The sequence below is a fragment of the Salmo trutta genome, chromosome 40, assembly GCF_901001165.1.
Source record: "Salmo trutta chromosome 40, fSalTru1.1, whole genome shotgun sequence".
Taxonomy (NCBI): Eukaryota; Metazoa; Chordata; class Actinopteri; order Salmoniformes; family Salmonidae; genus Salmo; species Salmo trutta.
The window spans coordinates 14,916,746-14,937,430 of NC_042996.1; the positions used below are offsets into that span (position 1 = coordinate 14,916,746).

Below are 20,685 nucleotides of genomic sequence, written 5' to 3' on the forward strand. Positions count from 1 at the left end.
AAAAGATATACATGCGTCTACGGCTTTTGAAGGGAAACCACCGTAAGCGCATCCATCTGGTTGAAGGTTTGATCATTGCCGCAGGCGATACAATGTTTACACACACTTTATTGTGACGTTAAGACAAGGAAATTCTGTAAACCAATAACAAGTCCGAAGAAAACGATACAGAAGTGTTAAGGTTGGATCTTCAACAAGAGGTATTCGAGTTCTTTCAAGGTGTACTGTAATCACGTGTGAGTATTGAAATTGCGATTCATTTGTTAGGCCCTGGTGTAATGTGACGCACTAACAGTTTGGGAACTACGATTTCGTTCTCACCTTGTTTTTACCCAAGCTAGCTGAAGAAGCAGTCAAATATGGTACATTGTTTTATTGTCGAAGGTTGGTAGAATGTAAAATGTGAAAGGAGTAGGAGAAAGTGAGGTTAGCCTTGACAGATGTCAGTCAACCCATGTTCTGAGTCGGTAGTCTAGCCTGTTTTGATCGTTCACGTTATTTTAGAGAATTTGAGGGTTAGTCCCGACTAGGACTGAAACCCAGGTCCAGCGAAAGCCAACACATTATGCCTCGTTCAAACCGACTGGAAAACATTCCGACTTCAGCGCTTTCATGACAACTGAGAATTCGGAAGTTGGGTACTCGGGCCTCTTTCTAGAGCGACGAATTCCCGAACCTTAAGATCATGACCTAGTTCCCAGTTGTTTTGAAAGCAACATATTTTTTTTATTTCACCTTTATTTAACCAGGTAGGCCAGTTGAGAACAAGTAATCATTTTACAACTGCGACTTGGCCAAGATGACGCAAAGCAGTGCGACAACACCACAGAGTTACACATGGAATAAACAAACGTACAGTCAATAACACAATAGAATACAAAGAAAGTCTATATACAGTGTGTGCAAATGGCGTGAGGAGGTAAGGCAACAAATAGGCCATAGTAGCAAGTAATTTCAATTTAGCAAATTAAAACTGGAGTGATAGGTGTGCAGATGATGATGTGCAAGTAGAAATACTGGTGTGCAAAAAAGTAAATGAAAACAATATTGGGATGAGGAAGGTAGATTGCATGGGCTATTTACAGATGGGCTGTGTACAGCTGCAGCGATCAGTTAGTGAGGGAGATATAAGTCACCAGCTTAAGCGATTTTTGCAATTCGTTCCAGTCATTGGCAGCAGAGAACTGGAAGGAAAGGTGGCCAAAGGAGGTGTTGGCTTTGGGGATGACCAGTGAGATATACCTGCTGCAGCGCGTGCTACGGGTGGGTGTTATGGTGACCAGTGAGCTGAGATAAGGCGGAGCTTTACCTAGCATAGACTTTTATAGATGACCTGGAGCCAGTGGGTCTGGCGACGAATATGTAGCGAGGGCCAGCCGCACTGTGATAGACTGCATCTAGATTGCCGAGTAGAGTGTTGGAGGCTATTTTGTAAATTACATCGCCGAAGTCGAGGATCGGTAGGAGAGTTAGTTTTACGAGGGTATGTTAGGCAGCGTGAGTGAAGGAGGCTTTGTTGCGAAATAGGAAGCCCACTCTAGATTTAATTTTGGATTGGAGATGTTTAATATGAGTCTGGAAGGAGAGCTTACAGTCTAGCCAGGCACCTAGAATATGTGGACAACTACAAATACCTAAGTCAGAACCGTCCAGAGTAGTGATGCCAGTCGGGCGGGCGGGTGCGGGCAGCGATCGGTTAAAAAGCATGCATTTAGTTTTACTAGCGTTTAAGAGCAGTTGTAGGCCACGGAAGGAGTGTCGTATGGCATTGAAGCTCGTTTGGAGGTTTGTTAACTTCTTATGGGCAGGTGGGACGGTAGCGTCCCACCTGGCCAACATCCAGTGAAATTGCAGCGCGCGAAATTCAAAAATACCAAATTACATTTACATTACAATTAAGTCATTTAGCAGACGCTCTTATCCAGAGCGACTTACAAATTGGTGCATTCACCTTATTATATCCAGTGGAACAACCACTTTACAATAGTGCATCTAAATCTTTTAGGGGGGGGGGGTTAGAAGGATTACTTTATCCTATCCCAGGTATTCCTTAAAGAGGTGGGGTTTCAGGTGTCTCCGGAAGGTGGTGATTGACTCCGCTGTCCTGGCGTCGTGAGGGAGCTTGTTCCACCATTGGGGTGCCAGAGCAGCGAACAGTTTTGACTGGGCTGAGCGGGAACTGTACTTCCTCAGAGGTAGGGAGGCGAGCAGGCCAGAGGTGGATGAACGCAGTGCCCTTGTTTGGGTGTAGGGCCTGATCAGAGCCTGAAGGTACGGAGGTGCCGTTCCCCTCACAGCTCCGTAGGCAAGCACCATGGTCTTGTAGCGGATGCGAGCTTCAACTGGAAGCCAGTGGAGAGAGCGGAGTAGCGGGGTGACGTGAGAGAACTTGGGAAGGTATACATTCAAATATTTAACATTCTTGAAAGTATATGTGTTATACATCAAAATAAAGCTTAACTTGTTAATCCAGCCGCTGTGTCAGATTTCAAAAAGGCTTTACGGCGAAAGCAAACCATGCGATTATCTGAGGACAGCGCCCCGCATACAAACACATGAAAATCATATTTCAACCAGGCAGGTACGCCACAAAAGTCAGAAATAGCGATATAATTAATGCCTTACCTTTGAAGATCTTCTTTTGTTGGCACTCAAATGTCCCAGAAACATCATAAATGGTCCTTTTGTTCGATAATGTCCTTCTTTATGTCCCAAAAATGTCAATTTATTTGGCGCGTTTGATTCAGAAATACACTGGTTTCAACTCGCCCAACATGCCTACAAAGTATCTAATAAGTTACCTGTAAACTTGGTCCAAACATTTCAAACAACTTCCTAATCCAACCTCAGGTACCATAAAACGTAAATAATCGATAAAATATAAGGTGGAATAAACTGTTTCTAATACCGGATAAAAACAATGTGAAACGCGCACCAAAACAGTAGAGTCCACCTGGAGTGACACTTACAATGAATAGGACTACGTCTTCATTTCTCAAAAGAAAAACATCAAACAATTTGTAAAGACTGTTGACATCTAGTGGAAGCCATAGGAACTGCAACCAGGTTCCTAATAAGGGTATCCCATAGAAAACCATTGGAGAATCCAATGACCTCAAATGTTTTTCCCTGGATGGTTTGTCCTTGGGGTTTCACCTGCCATATCAGTTCTGTTATGCTGACAGACATTATTTTAGTGTTTTCTGTCCAAATCTACCAATTATATGCATATCCTAGCTTCTGGGCCTGAGTAAAAGGCAGTTTACTTTGGGCACACTTTTCATCCGGAGGTGAAAATACTGCCCCCTACCCAAGAGAGGTTAACACAGTGTCCAAAGAAGGGACAGATGTATACAGAATGGTGTCATCTGCGTAGAGGTGGATCAAGGAATCACCCACAGCAAGAGCGACATCGTTGATATATACAGAGAAAAGAGTCAGCCTGAGAATTGAACCCTCTGGTACCCCCATAGAGACTGCCAGAGGTCTGGACAACAGGCCCTCCGATTTGACACACTGAACTCTGTCTGAGAAGTAGTTGGTGAACCAGGCGAGGCAGTCATTTGAGAAACCAAGGCTGTTGAGTCTGCCGATAAGAATACGGTGATTGACAGAGTCGAAAGCCTTGGCCAGGTCGATGAAGACGGCCGCACAGTACTGTCTTTTATCGATGGTGGTTATATCGTTTAGTACCTTGAGCGTGGCTGAGGTGCACCCTTGACCAGCTCGTAAACCGGATTGCACAGCGGGGAAGGTACGGTGGGATTCGAAATGGTCTGTGATCTGTTTTGTTAACTTGGCTTTCGAAGACTTTAGAAAGGCAGGGCAGGATGGATATCGGTCTATAACAGTTTGGGTCTAGAGTGTCACCCCCTTTGAAGAGGGGGATGACCGCGGCAGAATTCCAATCTTTAGGAATCTCGGAAGATACGAAAGGGAGGTTAAACAGACCGGTAATAGGGGTTGCAACTATGGCGGCGGATAGTTTTAGAAAGAGTGAGTCCAGATTGTCTTGCCCAGCTGATTTGTACAGGTCCAGGTTTTGCTGCTTTTTCAGAACATCTGCTATCTGGATTTGGGTGAAGGAGAAGCTGGGGAGGCTTGGGCAAGTAGCTGCATGGGTTGCGGAGCTGTTGGCCGGGGTTGGGGTAGCCAGGAAGAAATGGACTTTATAGTGTCCCAGAACTTTTTGGAGTTAGAGAAAAAGCTAGCCTTTGCTTTCCTAACTGACTGCGTGTATTGGCTCCTGACTTCCCTAAAAAGTTGCATATCGCGGGGACTATTCGATGCTAGTGCAGTCCGCCACAGGATGTTTTTGTGCTGGTTGAGGGCAGTCAGGTCTGGAGTGAACGAAGGGCTATATCTGTTCTTAGTTCTACATTGCTTATTTAAGATGGTGAGGAAATTACTTTTAAAGAACGACCAGGCATCCTCTACTGATGGGATGAGGTCAATATCCTTCCAGGATACCCGGGCCAGGTCGATTAGAAAGGCCTGCTCGCAGGAGTGTTTTAGGGAGCGTTTGACAGTGATGAGGGGTGGACGTGTGACCGCGCACCCATAGCGGACACAGGCAATGAGGCAGTGATTGCTGAGATCCTGATTGAAAACAGCAGAGGTGTATTTGGAGGGCAAGTTGGTCAGGATAATATCTATGAGGGTGCCCATGTTTACAGATTTAGGGTTGTACCTGGTTGGTTCCTTGATAATTTGTGTGAGATTGAGGGCATCTAGCTTAGATTGTAGGACTGCCGGGGTGTTAAGCATATCCCAGTTTAGGTCGCCTAACAGAACGAACTCTGAAGATAGATGCAATCAATTCACATATGGCGTCCAGGGCACAGCTGGGAGCTGAGGGGGGTCTATAACAGGCGGCAACAGTGAGAGACTTATTTCTGGAGAGATTCATTTTTCAAAATTAGTTTGACACGGGTGTCAAACTCATTTCATGGAGGGCTGAGTGACTGCTGGTTTTTGGTTTCTCCTTTCAATTTGTGTGCAATTAAGACCTACAGCCAAGTGATGGGAGTTCTTAACCAATCAGTGACCTTAATTCATCAAGTACAAGGGAGAAGTGAAAACCAGCAGACAATCGGCCCTCCAGGGAATGAGTTTGACACGTGCCTTAACGGTTAACCAGTGTTTCCCAAACTCGATCCTTGGAACCCAAAGGGGTGCACATTTTGGTTTTTGCCCAAAGCTTGATGATTAGTTGATCATTTGAATCCTTTCTGCAGTGCTAGGGCAGAAACGAAAACGTCCACCGAGTTTGGGAAACAAGTGAGTTACGCAAAGAGGTCCGTTGCACCAAAAGGTCCGAACCTCTTGAAGAGTTCGCTAGGTGTTGCTTTAACATCGCTACAATATACTATCAGTTTATTAAATGACATGAAAAGTGGCCAGCCAACTCAGGCAGGCTGCTGGCCTCTCTCTGGTGGGCACTGTGAGGAGCCGCCTGACACATGACAGCTGCTGATAAGATTATTCAATAACGGCTATTGCCCGGTGTACATGAGTCATTGTGCAATAGTATTCCTTCACACATCTGACACAGCGTGTGCTGTTTTGTTGTTTTGATGCATGCAGCTCTAGAGAATATATAGTGTGATTGTCCTAGCCTTCCCTAGAATCAGAGTCCCTATTCTCATTCTAGTGTATTCCATGGTCTGAGAATGTATTGTCCACTTGCATGTCTCCACACCGCCTCACCTTGCTGTAGAGTGATGGCGTCCAGCTCCCCCATGATGAACGGGGACATCTCCCGGGGTCCTAGCTCTCACCCCGGCCACATCCCCTCCACAGGCACCCTGGAGGAAACGCTGCAGCAAATGAACCATCTCATCCAGGAGAACCGAGACCTGAAGGGTGAGACATGGAGAGGGGACCAGAATGTGTTTCAACCTTAAAGCTTATTGAAAATCTACTGTATGGGGCGGAGACATTGGGATGTTATGGCATATGAGGTTCTGATTGTCTTGCAATGGCTGATTATGTTATTGACTGCTCTGTCAGTGTGTGTTTTACAGTACTGTACTCTCTGTGTATCTTTCCCTGTAGAGGCGCTGAAGCAGACTAACATGTCGATGAAGGAGCGCTTCGAGGGTTTGTCTGTGTGGAGGGAGAAGCAGAGGGAGGAGAAGGAGTTCCTGGAGGGGAGGCTTGATGAGGCGCGTGGCCGTGTGGAGGCCCTCTCCTCGCACAACCAGGAGCTCAGCATGAAGGTGGAGGAGCTGGAGGGAGGAGAAGGAGAGGGGAAAGGGCAGGTGAGAGAAAGGGAAGGCTAATGTTCACAAGGTTAGTTCTCTGGCTAGACCAGACATTCAGCTTATTAATAGAGAAATGAATGTTTGGAGGATGGATGATTGTCTGTAGTTTTAGCTAGATGTTGTATAACAAAAGAAGAGACTTGGAAAATAACGATGGAGTGTGTGTGTGTGTGTGTGTGTATATATATATATATATATATATATATATATACACACACACACACACAGTGGGGCAAAAAAGTATTTAGTCAGCCACCAATTGTGCAAGTTTTCCCACTTAAAAAGATGAGAGGCCTGTAATTTTCATCATAGGTACACTTCAACTATGACAGACAAAATGAGAAAAAAAATCCAGAAAATCACATTGTAGGATTTTTTATTAATTTATTTGCAAATAATGGTGGAAAATAAGTATTTGGTCAATAACAAAAGTTTATCTCAATACTTTGTTATATACCCTTTGTTGGCAATGACACAGGTCAAACGTTTTCTGTAAGTCTTCACAAGGTTTTCACACACTGTTGCTGGTATTTTGGCCCATTCCTCCATGCAGATCTCCTCTAGAGCAGTGATGTTTTGGGGCTGTCGCTGGGCAACACAGACTTTCAACTCCCTCCAAAGATTTTCTATGGGGTTGAGATCTGGAGACTGGCTAGGCCACTCCAGGACCTTGAAATGCTTCTTACGAAGCCACTCCTTCGTTGCCCGGGCGGTGTGTTTGGGATCATTGTCATGCTGAAAGACCCAGCCATGTTTCATCTTCAATGCCCTTGCTGATGGAAGGAAAGCATGATGTTTCCACTTCCATGCTTCACAGTAGGTATGGTGTTCTTTGGATGCAATTCAGCATTCTTTGTCCTCCAAACACGACGAGTTGAGTTTGCAACGAAAGCAAAACATTAGATTATGTCAGCAGAGTACCCAGCCAGAAATAATCAGACACCCATTTTTCAAGCTAGCATATAATGTCACAAAAACCCAGAAGACAGCTAAATGCAGCACTAACCTTTGATGGTCTTCATCAGATGACACACCTAGGACATTATGTTATACAATACATGCATGTTTTGTTCAATCAAGTTCATATTTATATCAAAAAACAGCTTTTTACATTAGCATGTGACGTTCAGAACTAGCATACCCCCGCAAACTTCCGCCGAATTTACTAACAATTTACTAAATTACTCACGATAAACGTTCACAAAAAGCATAACAATTATTTTAAGAATTATAGATACAGAACTCCTCTATGCACTCGATATGTCCGATTTTAAAATAGCTTTTTGGTGAAAGCACATTTTGCAATATTCTAAGTAGATAGCCCGGCATCACAGGGCTAGCTATTTAGACACCCAGCAAGTTTAGCCTTCGCCAAACTCCGATTTACTATTAGAAAAGTTTGATTACCTTTGGTGTTCTTCGTCAGAATGCACTCCCAGGACTTCTACTTCAATAACAAATGTTGGTTTGGTCCCAAATAATCCATAGTTATGTTCAAACAGCGGCGTTTTGTTCGTGCGTTCAAGACACTATCCGAATGGTAAATAAGGGTTACGAGCATGGCGCATTTCGTGACAAAAGATTTCTAAATATTTCATTACCGTACTTCGAAGCATGTCAACCGCTGTTTAAAATCAATTTTTATGCCATTTTTCTCGTAAAAAAGCGATAATATTCCGACCGGGAATCTGCGTTTAGGTAAAAAGAAGAAAGAAAATAAAGCTCGGGGTCGACTCGGGCACGCGCCTAAGCCCATTGTCCTCTGATCGGCCACTTGCCAAACGCGATAATGTGTTTCAGCCTGGGGCTGCCTCGATATCGTTCAGCTTTTTCCCGGGCTCTGAGAGCCTATGGGAGCCGTAGGAAGTGTCACGTTACAGCAAAGATCCTCAGTCTTCAATAAACAGAGGCAAGAAGAACAACAACTTGTCAGACAGGCCACTTCCTGCATGGAATCTGCTCAGGTTTTTGCCTGCCATATAAGTTCTGTTATACTCACAGACACCATTCAAACAGTTTTAGAAACTTTAGGGTGTTTTCTATCCAAAGCCAATAATTATATGCATATTCTAGTTACTGGACAGGAGTAGTAACCAGATTAAATCGGGTACGTTTTTTATCTGGCCGTGTAAATACTGCCCCCTATCCCCAACAGGTTAAAGAAGAAGTTACAGGTCTGTGAGAGCCAGAAATCTTGCTTGTTTGTAGGTGACCAAATACTTATTTTCCACCACAATTTGCAAACAAATTCATTAAAAATCCTACAATGTGATTTTCTAGATTTTTTTCCCCTCATTTTGTCTGTCATAGTTGACGTGTACCTATGATGAAAATTACAGGCCTCTCATCATTTTAAGTGGGAGAACTTGCACAATTTGGTGGCTGACTAAATACTTTTTTGCCCCACTGTATATATATATATTGTATGGGTATAATGCTGGGCAGACTTTTGTCTTATCTGTGCTGTGTCACCTCCAGGCCGAGACAGCCAATCAGACTGCAGAACTGGAGGCACTGCGTGCCCAGCTGGTGCGTCTGCAGGCTGAGAAGAGTGACCTGGTGGCCATGAACTCTGAACTCCAGCTCAAGACAGGTCAAGGGTCAGAGGACGACTCCTTCATAGAGATCAGGATTGCTGTGAGTAACACTCACTCACTCCATCCATCCATCCATCCATATTATAAGGGTGTGTGTCCTGACTTTAGCACTTGTGTGTGTGTGTGTGTGTGTGTGTGTGTGTGTGTGTATAGAGAGAGGATACTGGAAAGGACCTGTATCATAATGAAAGGGACCCCAGGTATGACATGAGTGTATCCAGGCATGAGTCTGAGGAGCTGACTGTCAGCCAGCTGCTCCAGTCCCTGAGGAAGGAGACCCAGAGGGTGGAGAGGCTACAAATGGAGCTCCAGGCTACCAGATCCAGGTAGGCCGCATTTCTGCCTAGGCTTATGTTTGGGTGGAACAAAAGACTGATGTTCCTATGTCTTTCAGAATCACAGAGCTGGAGGAGAAAGAAACTAACACGGAGAGCTCCACACAGACCTCACTACTGCCAGAGGTGCTTTCCCCAGCACTAGCCACCACAGCATGTGGTACTGAACCAGAACCAGAGGAGGAGCCCCAACAGAACTCTGGGAAGGAGAAGGTAGATACACAGATAAGCTCTTACCCAGCCTGTCTCTCACCCTGTAAGAGCAGGGAAGTTAATGAGATTGAAATGTATTAATGTACAGTATGTAATAGGGATTTTCCATGTGAATAAAAGATAAAGTAAATCAATGTGGTTTAATAGAAGTTGGAACAGGGAGACACCTCCAGCACAGAAGCAGGCCCTTATATTCTAATCTCACAGCACCAATGATCTGTAAACACCCGCCGAGAGGCTTGTAGGAAGTCAGAACATCAGCTGCTACAGAATCACAGTGTCCCAGAATCGGTGTCCTCTGTCCTTGTACCTTCAGTCTGGCATCAATCACCATCAGCTATGAACAATTCATAACATTCAGTATCAAGTCTAGTGACCATCAACCAGAAAGTTTCCCAAATAAAACACTGGAAATCATGTGTATTACAGAAAGAGAACATAAATATGCTTAGCATTGTTAATTACTCTTAACTGGATATGAACTTTATTCATCTTACATTTCCCCATTACAATGTCCTAACCCTTAGCTTCTCGATCAGAACTGTCAGTTTGTTGGACTGTTGTCTGTTATGTGTCAGGCTGCATCAGAGGTGGAGGATCTGAAGGCTCAGATGATGAGCGTGTTTAGTGAGCTACAGCAGGCTCAGAGCAAACTGGACGAGGCAGAGGGCATGAAGAAGAACCTGCAGGACAGGTGAGAGAGATGGAGAGGAGAGAGGGAGAGCTACATAGACAATGAAAATGTGCAAACTATGCTAACCTTTGCTCATTCCCTTTCCCCCAATACCACCCTTTTGCTTTGCCTCTATCCCTCGCTTTCTCTATCTCCCCATCCCCCTCTCTCTCTGTAGATGTAGGGATGTGGAGCGCAACGTGGTGACTCTGACAGCCCAGCTGGTAGAGAAGCAGGAGGTACAAAGTGAGAATGACAGACTGAAGCTGCAGGTGGACAGTATGAAGGCCCAGAGCCAGCTAGAGCAGAGGAAGGCTGGAGAGGAGAGGTGGGACGACAGTCAAGCATGCACACACACACACACACACTCTGACATATGCCTACTCCCTCTGACACTGTTGGGCCATTCCCTTGGGTGGGGTCTTGGGACAGAAATTCCCTTCTCCTCTTTTGAAATCATCCCACTCCCCCTATCAGTTTCCACTGGTCAGTTCCATGAGTTTCTATATCTAAATACTCCTTAGTCATCATGAGTCAGTTGCCCCTCCTCCTCTCCTCAGGACTAACCTGACCCAGCTGAAGGATGCCTACACCAAGCTATTCGAGGACTACAACGAGTTGAAGCAAGAGAGCAAGAACAGAGAGGTGACCACACTACTTAGTCTCTGTTAAACAGAAATCAGTCTAGTTTGGCACATTGCACTGTTTTGTCCTTTGTCAAAATGGTATGGCATGGTGAATGTGATGAATCTGACCGTTGCCCTCTGTGTGGCCTCCAGCCACTGGTCACTAAGGAGGTGGGAGACCTGCAGACCAGACTGGATGCAGCAGAGAAAGCCCTGGCTGCTAAGCAACAGCAGATAGATGTTATGAAGCAGGAGATATATCAGAAGGAGAAGGAGCTGGAGACCATCTCTGTGTTTCAGGCTCAGGTAGGTTTTCTGTGTGTATTCTCCATCTAGTTGTGTGTGTTCTCACACTTGGAAAAAGGTTCAAACATTGTAATTTAATTGCACTGAACTCTGTGTGAACATTTTGGAGTTATACAGCAACTTAAAAGTGACTGTCAGTGAAGGAAGTTTCTTTGTTAAACCAGTAGTTAAATGAAGGCTAAGTACCCTCCCAAAAAAGTCTAACAGCAGCTTATATTTTCATAAAGTGAAATAGGCGCAGCTTTTCTTTTTCCCCAAAAATATAACATTTATTTTTACTTCTACTCAGACTCAGTGGCTTGATATGAATATGCAATGGAAAAAAAATATTAAATGAAACACAAGAAAGAAGGCAATAGGCAATCTTTATTCAAGAATGGAATAATCAGCCGTAATATCAGCAGTTTGCCTTCTGTGTGCAGTACTGGTATCTCCAGCGACGATCTCTGAAAATACACAATACATTTTGAGGTAAACATTCTTGTTGTTGAAACCTCTCCCCCCCCACCAAAATCACACACACATTGTACTCACTCATGAGGATTGGAATGGTAGCTTCCGGCCCCAACTAGGTAGTTCAGGCTAGGGACATGCCAAGAGATGTCCTCATCAAAGTTGTTGACGTAGGGGGTCCACTGACACTTCAGGTTACAGTAGCTGTTGGCTCGACAGCAGTAGAACTTCCACCTGGGATGGAAATCATACATGTATAGTATAACACACTGATCACAGTCAGGATTATGTCAAACCTGGATTCAAATATTTGTTTTCTTTCAAATACTTCAGCTGTATTTGATGGACCCAATGGAATAGTCCCAAAAGTGCAAATGCTGCTCATATGGCACTCCGAGCAGGCTAAATCAACCGCTCAAAGTATTTGAAAAAAAATAAACAACTACTATTTGAACATAGGATGTTGTAAACGGTGAGGTCTTCTCACCTGCTGTCCTCATGGCGGTTGGAATGATAGCTGTTCATCCCGGTGAGGACATAGTTTTTGGGGCATTCAAAGGTGAACTCCTGGTCGAAGTCATTGACGTAAGGAGACCAGTGGCAGTTGGGCTCATTGACAAACGTGGTTTTGCACCCAAAGCCCCACACACGGTCTTCATAGGCGTTGTTATGCTGACTGAAATTAGATAGATCAATGACAATGCACATATTAATGGTATAATTGATTTGAAAACAAACATAAATTGAAGGTTTAATTTGTTGATATGCCCAGTATCAACAGTGCAGTACAGTGCAGTGCACCTAGCAGTGTTGTAGTACTCCAGACCAGATATTGAGTGTCTCGGTCTTGTCTTGGTGTCAGATACATTTGTACTCGGTCTAGGAAAGTGAGGACTCATTCAATTCTTCCAGAAACCAGCAGACTAAAAAACTCATATCAGCTTCCATTCAGTCACCACATAAAAACCACTTCACCGGGCCAAATATATACATTCCTTTCTTGAAGCATTTTAATAGTCTCTTAACAGCCTTTGAATCTATTATAGACATATTTGCGCAGTGGTGAACCTATAGGTCTTCAGTGTGACAGGTTAGTACAGTGGTGAACCTATAGGTCTTCAGTGTGTGACAGGTTAGTACAGTGGTGAACCTATAGGTCTTCAGTGTGTGACAGGTTAGTACAGTGGTGAACCTATAGGTCTTCAGTGTGTGACAGGTTAGTACAGTGGTGAACCTGTAGGTCTTCAGTGTGTGACAGGTTGGTACAGTGGTGAACCTATAGGTCTTCAGTGTGTGACAGGTTAGTACAGTGGTGAACCTATAGGTCTTCAGTGTGTGACAGGTTAGTACAGTGGTGAACCTATAGGTCTTCAGTGTGTGACAGGTTAGTACAGTGGTGAACCTATAGGTCTTCAGTGTGTGACAGGTTAGTACAGTGGTGAACCTATAGGTCTTCAGTGTGTGACAGGTTAGTACAGTGGTGAACCTATAGGTCTTCAGTGTGTGACAGGTTAGTACAGTGGTGAACCTATAGGTCTTCAGTGTGTGACAGGTTAGTACAGTGGTGAACCTATAGGTCTTCAGTGTGTGACAGGTTAGTACAGTGGTGAACCTATAGGTCTTCAGTGTGTGACAGGTTAGTACAGTGGTGAACCTATAGGTCTTCAGTGTGTGACAGGTTAGTACAGTGGTGAACCTATAGGTCTTCAGTGTGTGACAGGTTAGTACAGTGGTGAACCTATAGGTCTTCAGTGTGTGACAGGTTAGTACAGTGGTGAACCTATAGGTCTTCAGTGTGTGACAGGTTAGTACAGTGGTGAACCTATAGGTCTTCAGTGTGACAGGTTAGTACAGTGGTGAACCTATAGGTCTTCAGTGTGACAGGTTAGTACAGTGGTGAACCTATAGGTCTTCAGTGTGACAGGTTAGTACAGTGGTGAACCTATAGGTCTTCAGTGTGACAGGTTCGTGATTCTAAAAGGACAGCAACTGTAATACTAGTGCAGTCATTTAGGAGGTTGGACTTTTTAGAAAACACAAAGGGCCAGTGTTATAGTGCAGGGTATACGCAGGTATAAGCTGTATGGGGCAGGGCGTATACTCACTTCTTAATCCCTACTGATATGTGTGTGTGTGTGTGTGCTTGGTTGGGACAAGCATGCATTGACAGGCAAGCTGCAGAAGTACTCGGAGGCTACTATTCCCCATCGTTTATCAGTGCAATTTTGACGGCCAACTAGCTGAAAAAGTTTGAGAGGGTTTATCTAATGTTCCTTGGTTAGATTTTAACTCATCTTGCTCTGGCTTGCATGAGTTGTTGATCTTGTTGTTGATGTGCATAACTGAGGGGGAGAGAGCAGACCTTTTCATGGTGGTTTGATCAAGAGGACTGTAAAGTTCCCAAATGTAACAGGACTCCCGTGGTGTTTACATATTTGCAGAAATCCATTCAGGTGTATTTTGTGGCATTTGGTGAATGTGTTCTAATGATCTAAAGTCGCGCTGTTGCTACTGACTGTAAACACACAGTCCAGTTCAGTGTGAATGATGGAAGGTCCTACTGACTGTAAACACACAGTCCAGTTCAGTGTGAATGATGGAAGGCCCTACTGACTGTAAACACACAGTCCAGTTCAGTGTGAATGATGGAAGGTCCTACTGACTGTAAACACAGTCCAGTTCAGTGTGAATGATGGAAGGTCCTACTGACTGTAAACACACAGTCCAGTTCAGTGTGAATGATGGAAGATCTGTGTGACAAATGGCTTGTTGGTATAAAAGTCTACTGTAGCTCTGATTGGCTATAGCCCACCGGTCTGTGTTGACTCCCGTCCTGGACAAGACAGATGTTTTATTTGCTGCAGTGTCTATTAATTGTCCAAACGCACAGCCTCTTTCCCACTTAATATTGCTATATAATTTTCAGATGCCTTAGTATACGTAATTCTCAAACATTCTAAGAATTTATGAAAACGTGAAATTGACCATCTAAGTGGTTGCTTGTAAAGGTTTTGTGTGTGTAATATTCTTCCTGGTGGTGTAGATGAACAGATTTTAATAAGATTTCATGTTGCTAAAATGCTGTCAGTTCTGCTTTAAATGCAACAATGTTTCACACACAAGTTATTTTCAAAGAGATGGCTAAACACAGTTTCACTCACCAGATGATCATTTGAAACATAACTTGAAAGTCTTCTTGAAAAGGGAGAAGCTAACAAATTAGCAACAAAATCCTCTTTGATAACACCTGCTGCAGCTGCTGCAAACTAGCTGACAACAAATGCTAGCTAGCTATAGACTGTAGGAAAACTACTGCTCGCTATTGCACAGTGACCTGTTGGCCTTCAAGAAGGCAGAAGTTTTTGTAAAAACTGTCCCACACATTCATTTAAAATGTGATTGGTTGATTCTACTGTCACTCCAAAATGTTGCCATAAAACAGTTTAATGGCATATGCCTTTATCTAGCTTCTGATGGCATAGGAATGGATGACTTGGCTAGCTAGATTTATCTCCCCAGAGACCAGCAAAGAAACATCCAAGTTGGATCTTTTTTCTCTTTAGTGTTAAACCTTTCCTTTCCAACAAAAATTGAAGAGATTAAATGAGAAAAATCTAAAATAATAATTATCATGTTATTATAATCATTCTTTTTTATAAATCCTTAGCCCTTGTCTAAAGGCTTAGAAGGCCATTGTTCCCCAATGTGTTTGGGTTAGTAATATTTGTAGAATGGCTCTATTTTCTCTCAGCATGCATTTTTTTTTAGTTTTCGATATGTCTAAAGAATCTGTTCTGAAATGTGAACACAGATATACTGGAAATTTTGAATTCTTGTGGTGGTGATTTGACACAATTACAACCATGGTCTTGAATTGGACTCGCATTTTTCTGGTCTTGACTCTGACTTGATTTGCTCAAGTCTTGGTCTTGAATCGGTCTCGCTTTAGGTGGTCTCAAATAAACACTGGCACTTACTGGTCTATGCAGCATAATGAGATCATTTTGTTCAAAATTGGTGATGAAAAGTAGAACAGCACTAACGATTAGAGAACACGTTTCATTTTGGGAATCAGTCAGTGAAAGTGCCGATGCAAAAAGAAAGATGAGGTATTCCACTTTGGTAGAATATTGATAGTAGGCAAATTTAGTGCCTTTTCTCACCTTTTTATGTAAGAGATGGATTGTTTTGAAGGGCAGTTAAAATGTAAGGGCTGGTCAAATTGGTTTTCCCATCGGACGCCTGCAACACACAAGCAAGGGCACAATAATTGAATACATATACTGTAATACAGCATCATTGCCTAAAGGAAGTATTTGAAAAATAGTAAAAACAATTATGTAAATTGAGAGCAAAAAGCATAATCATATGATAATAGTAGTCTGCACCTCCTAGATATTTTGGTTACTCACTCTTCATGTATTTGGGCTGTAAGCCAATTATAAATGTTTTACTGATAACCAACCTCTTACACAAAGAAATGAACACTTCATTCAGCCTACAACTTAAAACAACAGCCTACCTTGCCCGTTGACCAAGACACCAGCAAGAAGCAGAATATAGAAATTGGGTCCGTTCATGGCTTCTCTGAGGCGTGTAGTCTTAACACAATAGCCCAAGCAAGGGAAATGATCAATTTATAGAGCCACAACCAAGCAGTGTTCTTGGGCCATGTTGTTGGGGAATTTTTTTGTTTGTATTGCTGGCATCATTCCAAGTTTTGTTTCTGAGAAATGATGTTGCAAAACTGACATTTTTCATGAATTATCCCTCTTAACTTTATGGTTTAAAAAAAAAAAAAAAATCCCCCCTGGGGCTTATTGGCTGGCTGTTCCATTATTCTACAACATTTTAAAGAACATTGAATATGAACATTTTTAACCAATACACTACATTCTGTTGATGGCATTCACGTTAATCTGTGCAACAATACAACCACGCCTTGTAATCATTGACACGTATAGACAAATGTTTTGTGTGTGTCCATCTGATTATGTGCATGTGTCATTTTTAATTGTGTGTGTGTGTGTTTTTTGTCCAGGCGGAGGTGTACTCCTCTGACTTCTACGCGGAGCGAGCAGCTCGGGAGAAGATTCACGAGGAGAAGGAACGTCTGTTTGCTCAGCTGGAGTTTGTCAAGAAACAGAACACTCAGCTACAGGACGAGATGGACTCACTGGGCAGGTGCGCATCAGATTACATATTGATAATATGATCACAGACTGGTCATATTAGGTTACGTTCACTGCCATTTTGGATCCACCGCCTGACTACAACTGGTTTCTGTAGGCAATCTCTGAGCGATATGCAGAGAAGACACATGCCACGTGGAGGCAACATGCAGGGAGCCAGAGGTACAGGACAGTACATTGCTTTAAGTCATTCACCTTGCTGAGAGAGCAGGGCTCAAGCCAGGCACATCATATTGTTATCTGCCAATCAAATGCTATCTCGTATTTATTTGATCACGAAAACACTCTGCTCCTCCTCATCCCATCTCAAATTATTTACAACAATGATAATTACATCATTTATGATGTGTGTGTGTGTGTGTGTGTGTGTGTGTGTGTACAGTTGTGGCCAAAAGTTTTGAGAATGACACAAACATTACTTTCCACAAAGTTTGCTGCTTCAGTGTCTTTAGATATTTTTGTCAGATGTTACTATGGAATACTGAAGTATAATTACAAGCATTTCATAAGTGTCAAAGGCTTTTATTGACAATTACATGAAGTTGATGGTAAGAGTGAATATTTGTAGTGTTGACCCTTCTTTTTCAAGACCTCTGCAATCCACCCTGGCATGATGTCAATTAACTTCTGGGCCACATCCTGACTGATGGCAGCCCATTCTTGCATAATCAATGCTTGGAGTTTGTCAGAATTTGTGGGGGTTTTTTTTGTCCACCCACCTCTTGAGGATTGACCACAAGTTCTCAATGGGATTAAGGTCTGGGGAGTTTCCTGGCCATGGACACAAAATATCGATGTTTTGTTCCCCGAGCCATTTAGTTATTACATTTTCCTTATGGCAAGATGCTCCATCATGCTGGAAAAGGCATTGTTCGTCACCAAACTGTTCCTGGATGGTTGGGAGAAGTTGCTCTCGGAGGATGTGCTGGTACCATTCTTTATTCATGGCTGTGTTCTTAGGCAAAATTGTGAGTGAGCCCACTCCCTTGGCTGAGAAGCAACCCCACACATGAATGGTCTCAGGATGCTTTACTGTTGGCATGACACAGGACTCATGGTAGCGCTCACCTTGTCTTCTCCGGACAAGCTTTTTTCCAGATGCACCAAACAATCGGAAAGGGGATTCTTCAGAGAAAATGACTTTATCCCAGTCCTCAGCAGTCCAATCCCTGTACCTTTTGCAGAATATCAGTCTGTCCCGGATGTTTTTCCTGAAGAGAAGTGGCTTCTTTGCTGCTCTTCTTGACACCAGGCCTTCCTCCAAAAGTCTTCGCCTCACTGTTAGTGCAGATGCACTCACACCTGCCTGCTGCCATTCCTGAGCAAGCTCTGTACTGGTAGTGCCCCGTACCCGCAGCTGAATCAACTTTAGGAGACGGTTCTGGCGCTTGCTGGACTTTCTTGGGCGCCCTGAAGCATTCTTCACAACAATTGAACCGCTCTCCTTGAAGTTCTTGATGATCCGATAAATGGTTGATTTAGGTGCAATCTTACTGGCAGCAATATCCGTGCCTGTGAAGCCCTTTTTGTGCAAAGCAATGATGACGGCACGTGTTTCCTTGCAGGTAACCATGGTTGACAGAGGAAGAACAATAACCCCAAGCACCACCCTCCTTTTGAAGCTTCCAGTCTGTTATTCGAACTCAATCAGCATGACAGAGTGATCTCCAGCCTTGTCCTCGTCAACACTCACACCTGTGTTAACGAGAGAATCACTGACATGTCAGCTGGTCCTTTTGTGGCAGGGCTGAAATGCAGTGGAAATGTTTTTGGGGGATTCAGTTCATTTGCATGGCAAAGAGGGACTTTGCAATTAATTGCAATTCATCTGATCACTCTTCATAACATTTTGAAGTATATGCAAATTGCCATCATACAAACTGAGGCAGCAGACTTTGAAAATTAATTTGTCAGTCTCAAAACTTTTGGCCACGACTGTATATAAGGGAATACCGTTACCATACCACTGTGTGTCTGATAGGTGGTGATGCCAGGGACTGGCAGCAGCAGGGGAATATACCGGAGCAAGTCTGCCCCAAGTGTAACGAGATCCTACCAGACCTGGACAGCCTGCAGATTCACATCATGGACTGCATCATCTGAGCCTTCATCATAGTCATCAGCAACAACAAAGACAACTGCCGCAGATGCACCTTACTCCGATTCTTCCTCTAGTTCATCATCGTCATCATTCGATTTATGGCAGAGTAAAATGCAGCCTTTATGCTTTAAAAAGTGCATTTATTTTGCAGTTCATGGCTATGTTGCTCTGGTCTATGTTTTAGAACATATAACTAACTATAATATAAAATGTATTCTTACAGAGCGCAACTAGACACACATTTTTTTTGTTAGGGGCGAAAAACATCCTGTAAAATGCATCACGTTTAATATACTGTTAGGTGATAAATGGAGAACTGGAATTTTCTATTTTAAGTGTGGTAACTCGTTTATTTTCTTTTGACAGCTGTCTGTCACATAGTTTAGAATTAACTCTTTAGCAAGAAACAATTTGGTTTATTAAATGCTTATTATGGATTTTCGGGTGGTTCAATTTAATCAAGCTGTATCGATGAAGGTTATGAATAGATTATGATTACAGCATAGACATTTTGTTTTGAATAATTCAACAGAGGGAAAGATGCCCAAGACAGTTTTTTGTAAATGTATATTGAACATCCATTTTATCCATCATAATCATGGTTTGTACATTTTATAATTAAACCTATGTAGCCTGCAGGATGTATGACTATGCAAGGGAGTGTGTACTGTATTAGCTAACTACTAACTTCAGTATCCAGATGGATTTACAAATCCTGTGATTCTGTAATATAATTATGAAAATATGTAATAAAGGTGTTATTGGTACAGTAGGATGTTTGTCTGTCTTTGTTGTTGCACACACATCTAGAGTATAAAACTCTGATCCACCTGAAAAAATGCAACAGAGTACCCACCATGGATATAGAACAGAATCTGCTTTATATCTATGCTATAAAGCAGTTTGAGCTGCAACAAACACTCAAACTGGACAGTTTTATCTCAATCTCTTAATTCAAACACTCAATCATGGACACTTACTGACAGTTGTCTGCTTTGCGTGATGTATTGTCTCTACCTTCTTACCCTTTGTGCTGTTGTCGGTGTCCAATAATGTTTATACCCTGTTTTGTGCTGCTACCATGTTGTGTTGCTACCATGTTGTGTTGTGTTGCTGCCATGCGATGTTTTAAATCTCTCTTCATGTAGTGTGTTTTGTCATTTTTTTTATATATTTTTTATTTTTAATCCCGTTCCCACAATAGGCCCCTTTGTCTTTTGGTAGACCGTCATTGTAAATAAGAATTTGATCTTAACTGACTTGTCTAGTTAAATAAAGGTTAAATATCTTCAGATGTTTGTTCCGTTAGTACAATCCGGGTTCTTTGGGACTCACCGTAATCTAACCTCTAACTCTTACTTTAACCTTTCAAATTCAATATGTTCTTGATCTCGGATCCCGATAGCACAAACCATGTTTGACATTCACCAACTGTGTGCAAATATTAGCACAACGGCTGTTGCCTATATTAAAATGAGCCATTCCTACTTTAGAGGCGCCAGTCAATAAAATGAAATAAACGTATCAAATCATGTGTATAATAATTTCAACAAATGTAAACTAAGTATACACTAGGTATACAATTTTCTATGATTTTATTGGCGATATGCGAGTAATTTGCAGCGGTGTAAAGTAGTGTTTTGGGGGTATCTATTTTACTTTACTATTTGTATTTCAGACAACTTTTACTCCACTATATTCCTAAAGAAAATAATACTTGTTACTCCATACATTTTCCCTGACACCCAAAAGTAGTCGTTACATTTTGAATGTTTAGAAGGACAGGAAAATAGTCTAATTCACGCACTTAAAGAGAAAATCCCTAGTCAACCCTACTGCCTCTGATCTTGTCACAGTATCCACAGAAAATGGTGCCCCTCCTCGGCCGGGCGGCGCTCGGCGGTCGTCGTCGCCGGTCTACTA

The 20,685-nt window shown here is 42.8% G+C and overlaps 2 protein-coding genes across 4 annotated transcripts; one reads left to right on the forward strand and one right to left on the reverse strand.

The window, feature by feature from the left end:
* The first annotated feature begins 35 nt into the window (after window positions 1-35).
* On the forward strand, window positions 36-19,534 carry LOC115180485 (optineurin). Of its 3 annotated transcripts, none has more exons than XM_029742624.1 (13): window positions 36-200; window positions 5,720-5,865; window positions 6,058-6,263; window positions 8,745-8,903; window positions 9,017-9,189; window positions 9,258-9,411; window positions 9,990-10,105; window positions 10,263-10,412; window positions 10,645-10,729; window positions 10,864-11,016; window positions 16,511-16,653; window positions 16,759-16,823; window positions 18,643-19,534. In XM_029742624.1, exons 2-13 carry the CDS (start codon window positions 5,724-5,726, stop codon window positions 18,762-18,764), a joined length of 1,668 nt encoding a protein of 555 aa, XP_029598484.1. In that variant the 5' UTR covers window positions 36-200; window positions 5,720-5,723; the 3' UTR covers window positions 18,765-19,534. The 3 variants fall into 3 exon arrangements, with proteins under 3 accessions (XP_029598484.1, XP_029598483.1, XP_029598487.1); XM_029742623.1 differs by having other exon boundaries at window positions 38-236; XM_029742627.1 differs by lacking the exon at window positions 16,759-16,823 and having other exon boundaries at window positions 101-236.
* On the reverse strand, window positions 11,365-16,145 carry LOC115180491 (hemagglutinin/amebocyte aggregation factor-like). Its single transcript, XM_029742633.1, has 5 exons — window positions 15,992-16,145; window positions 15,633-15,711; window positions 11,957-12,145; window positions 11,551-11,703; window positions 11,365-11,462 (listed from the first exon to the last, which is right to left on the reverse strand). Exons 1-5 carry the CDS (start codon window positions 16,047-16,049, stop codon window positions 11,414-11,416), a joined length of 528 nt encoding a protein of 175 aa, XP_029598493.1. The 5' UTR covers window positions 16,050-16,145; the 3' UTR covers window positions 11,365-11,413.
* Window positions 19,535-20,685: the final 1,151 nt, after the last annotated feature.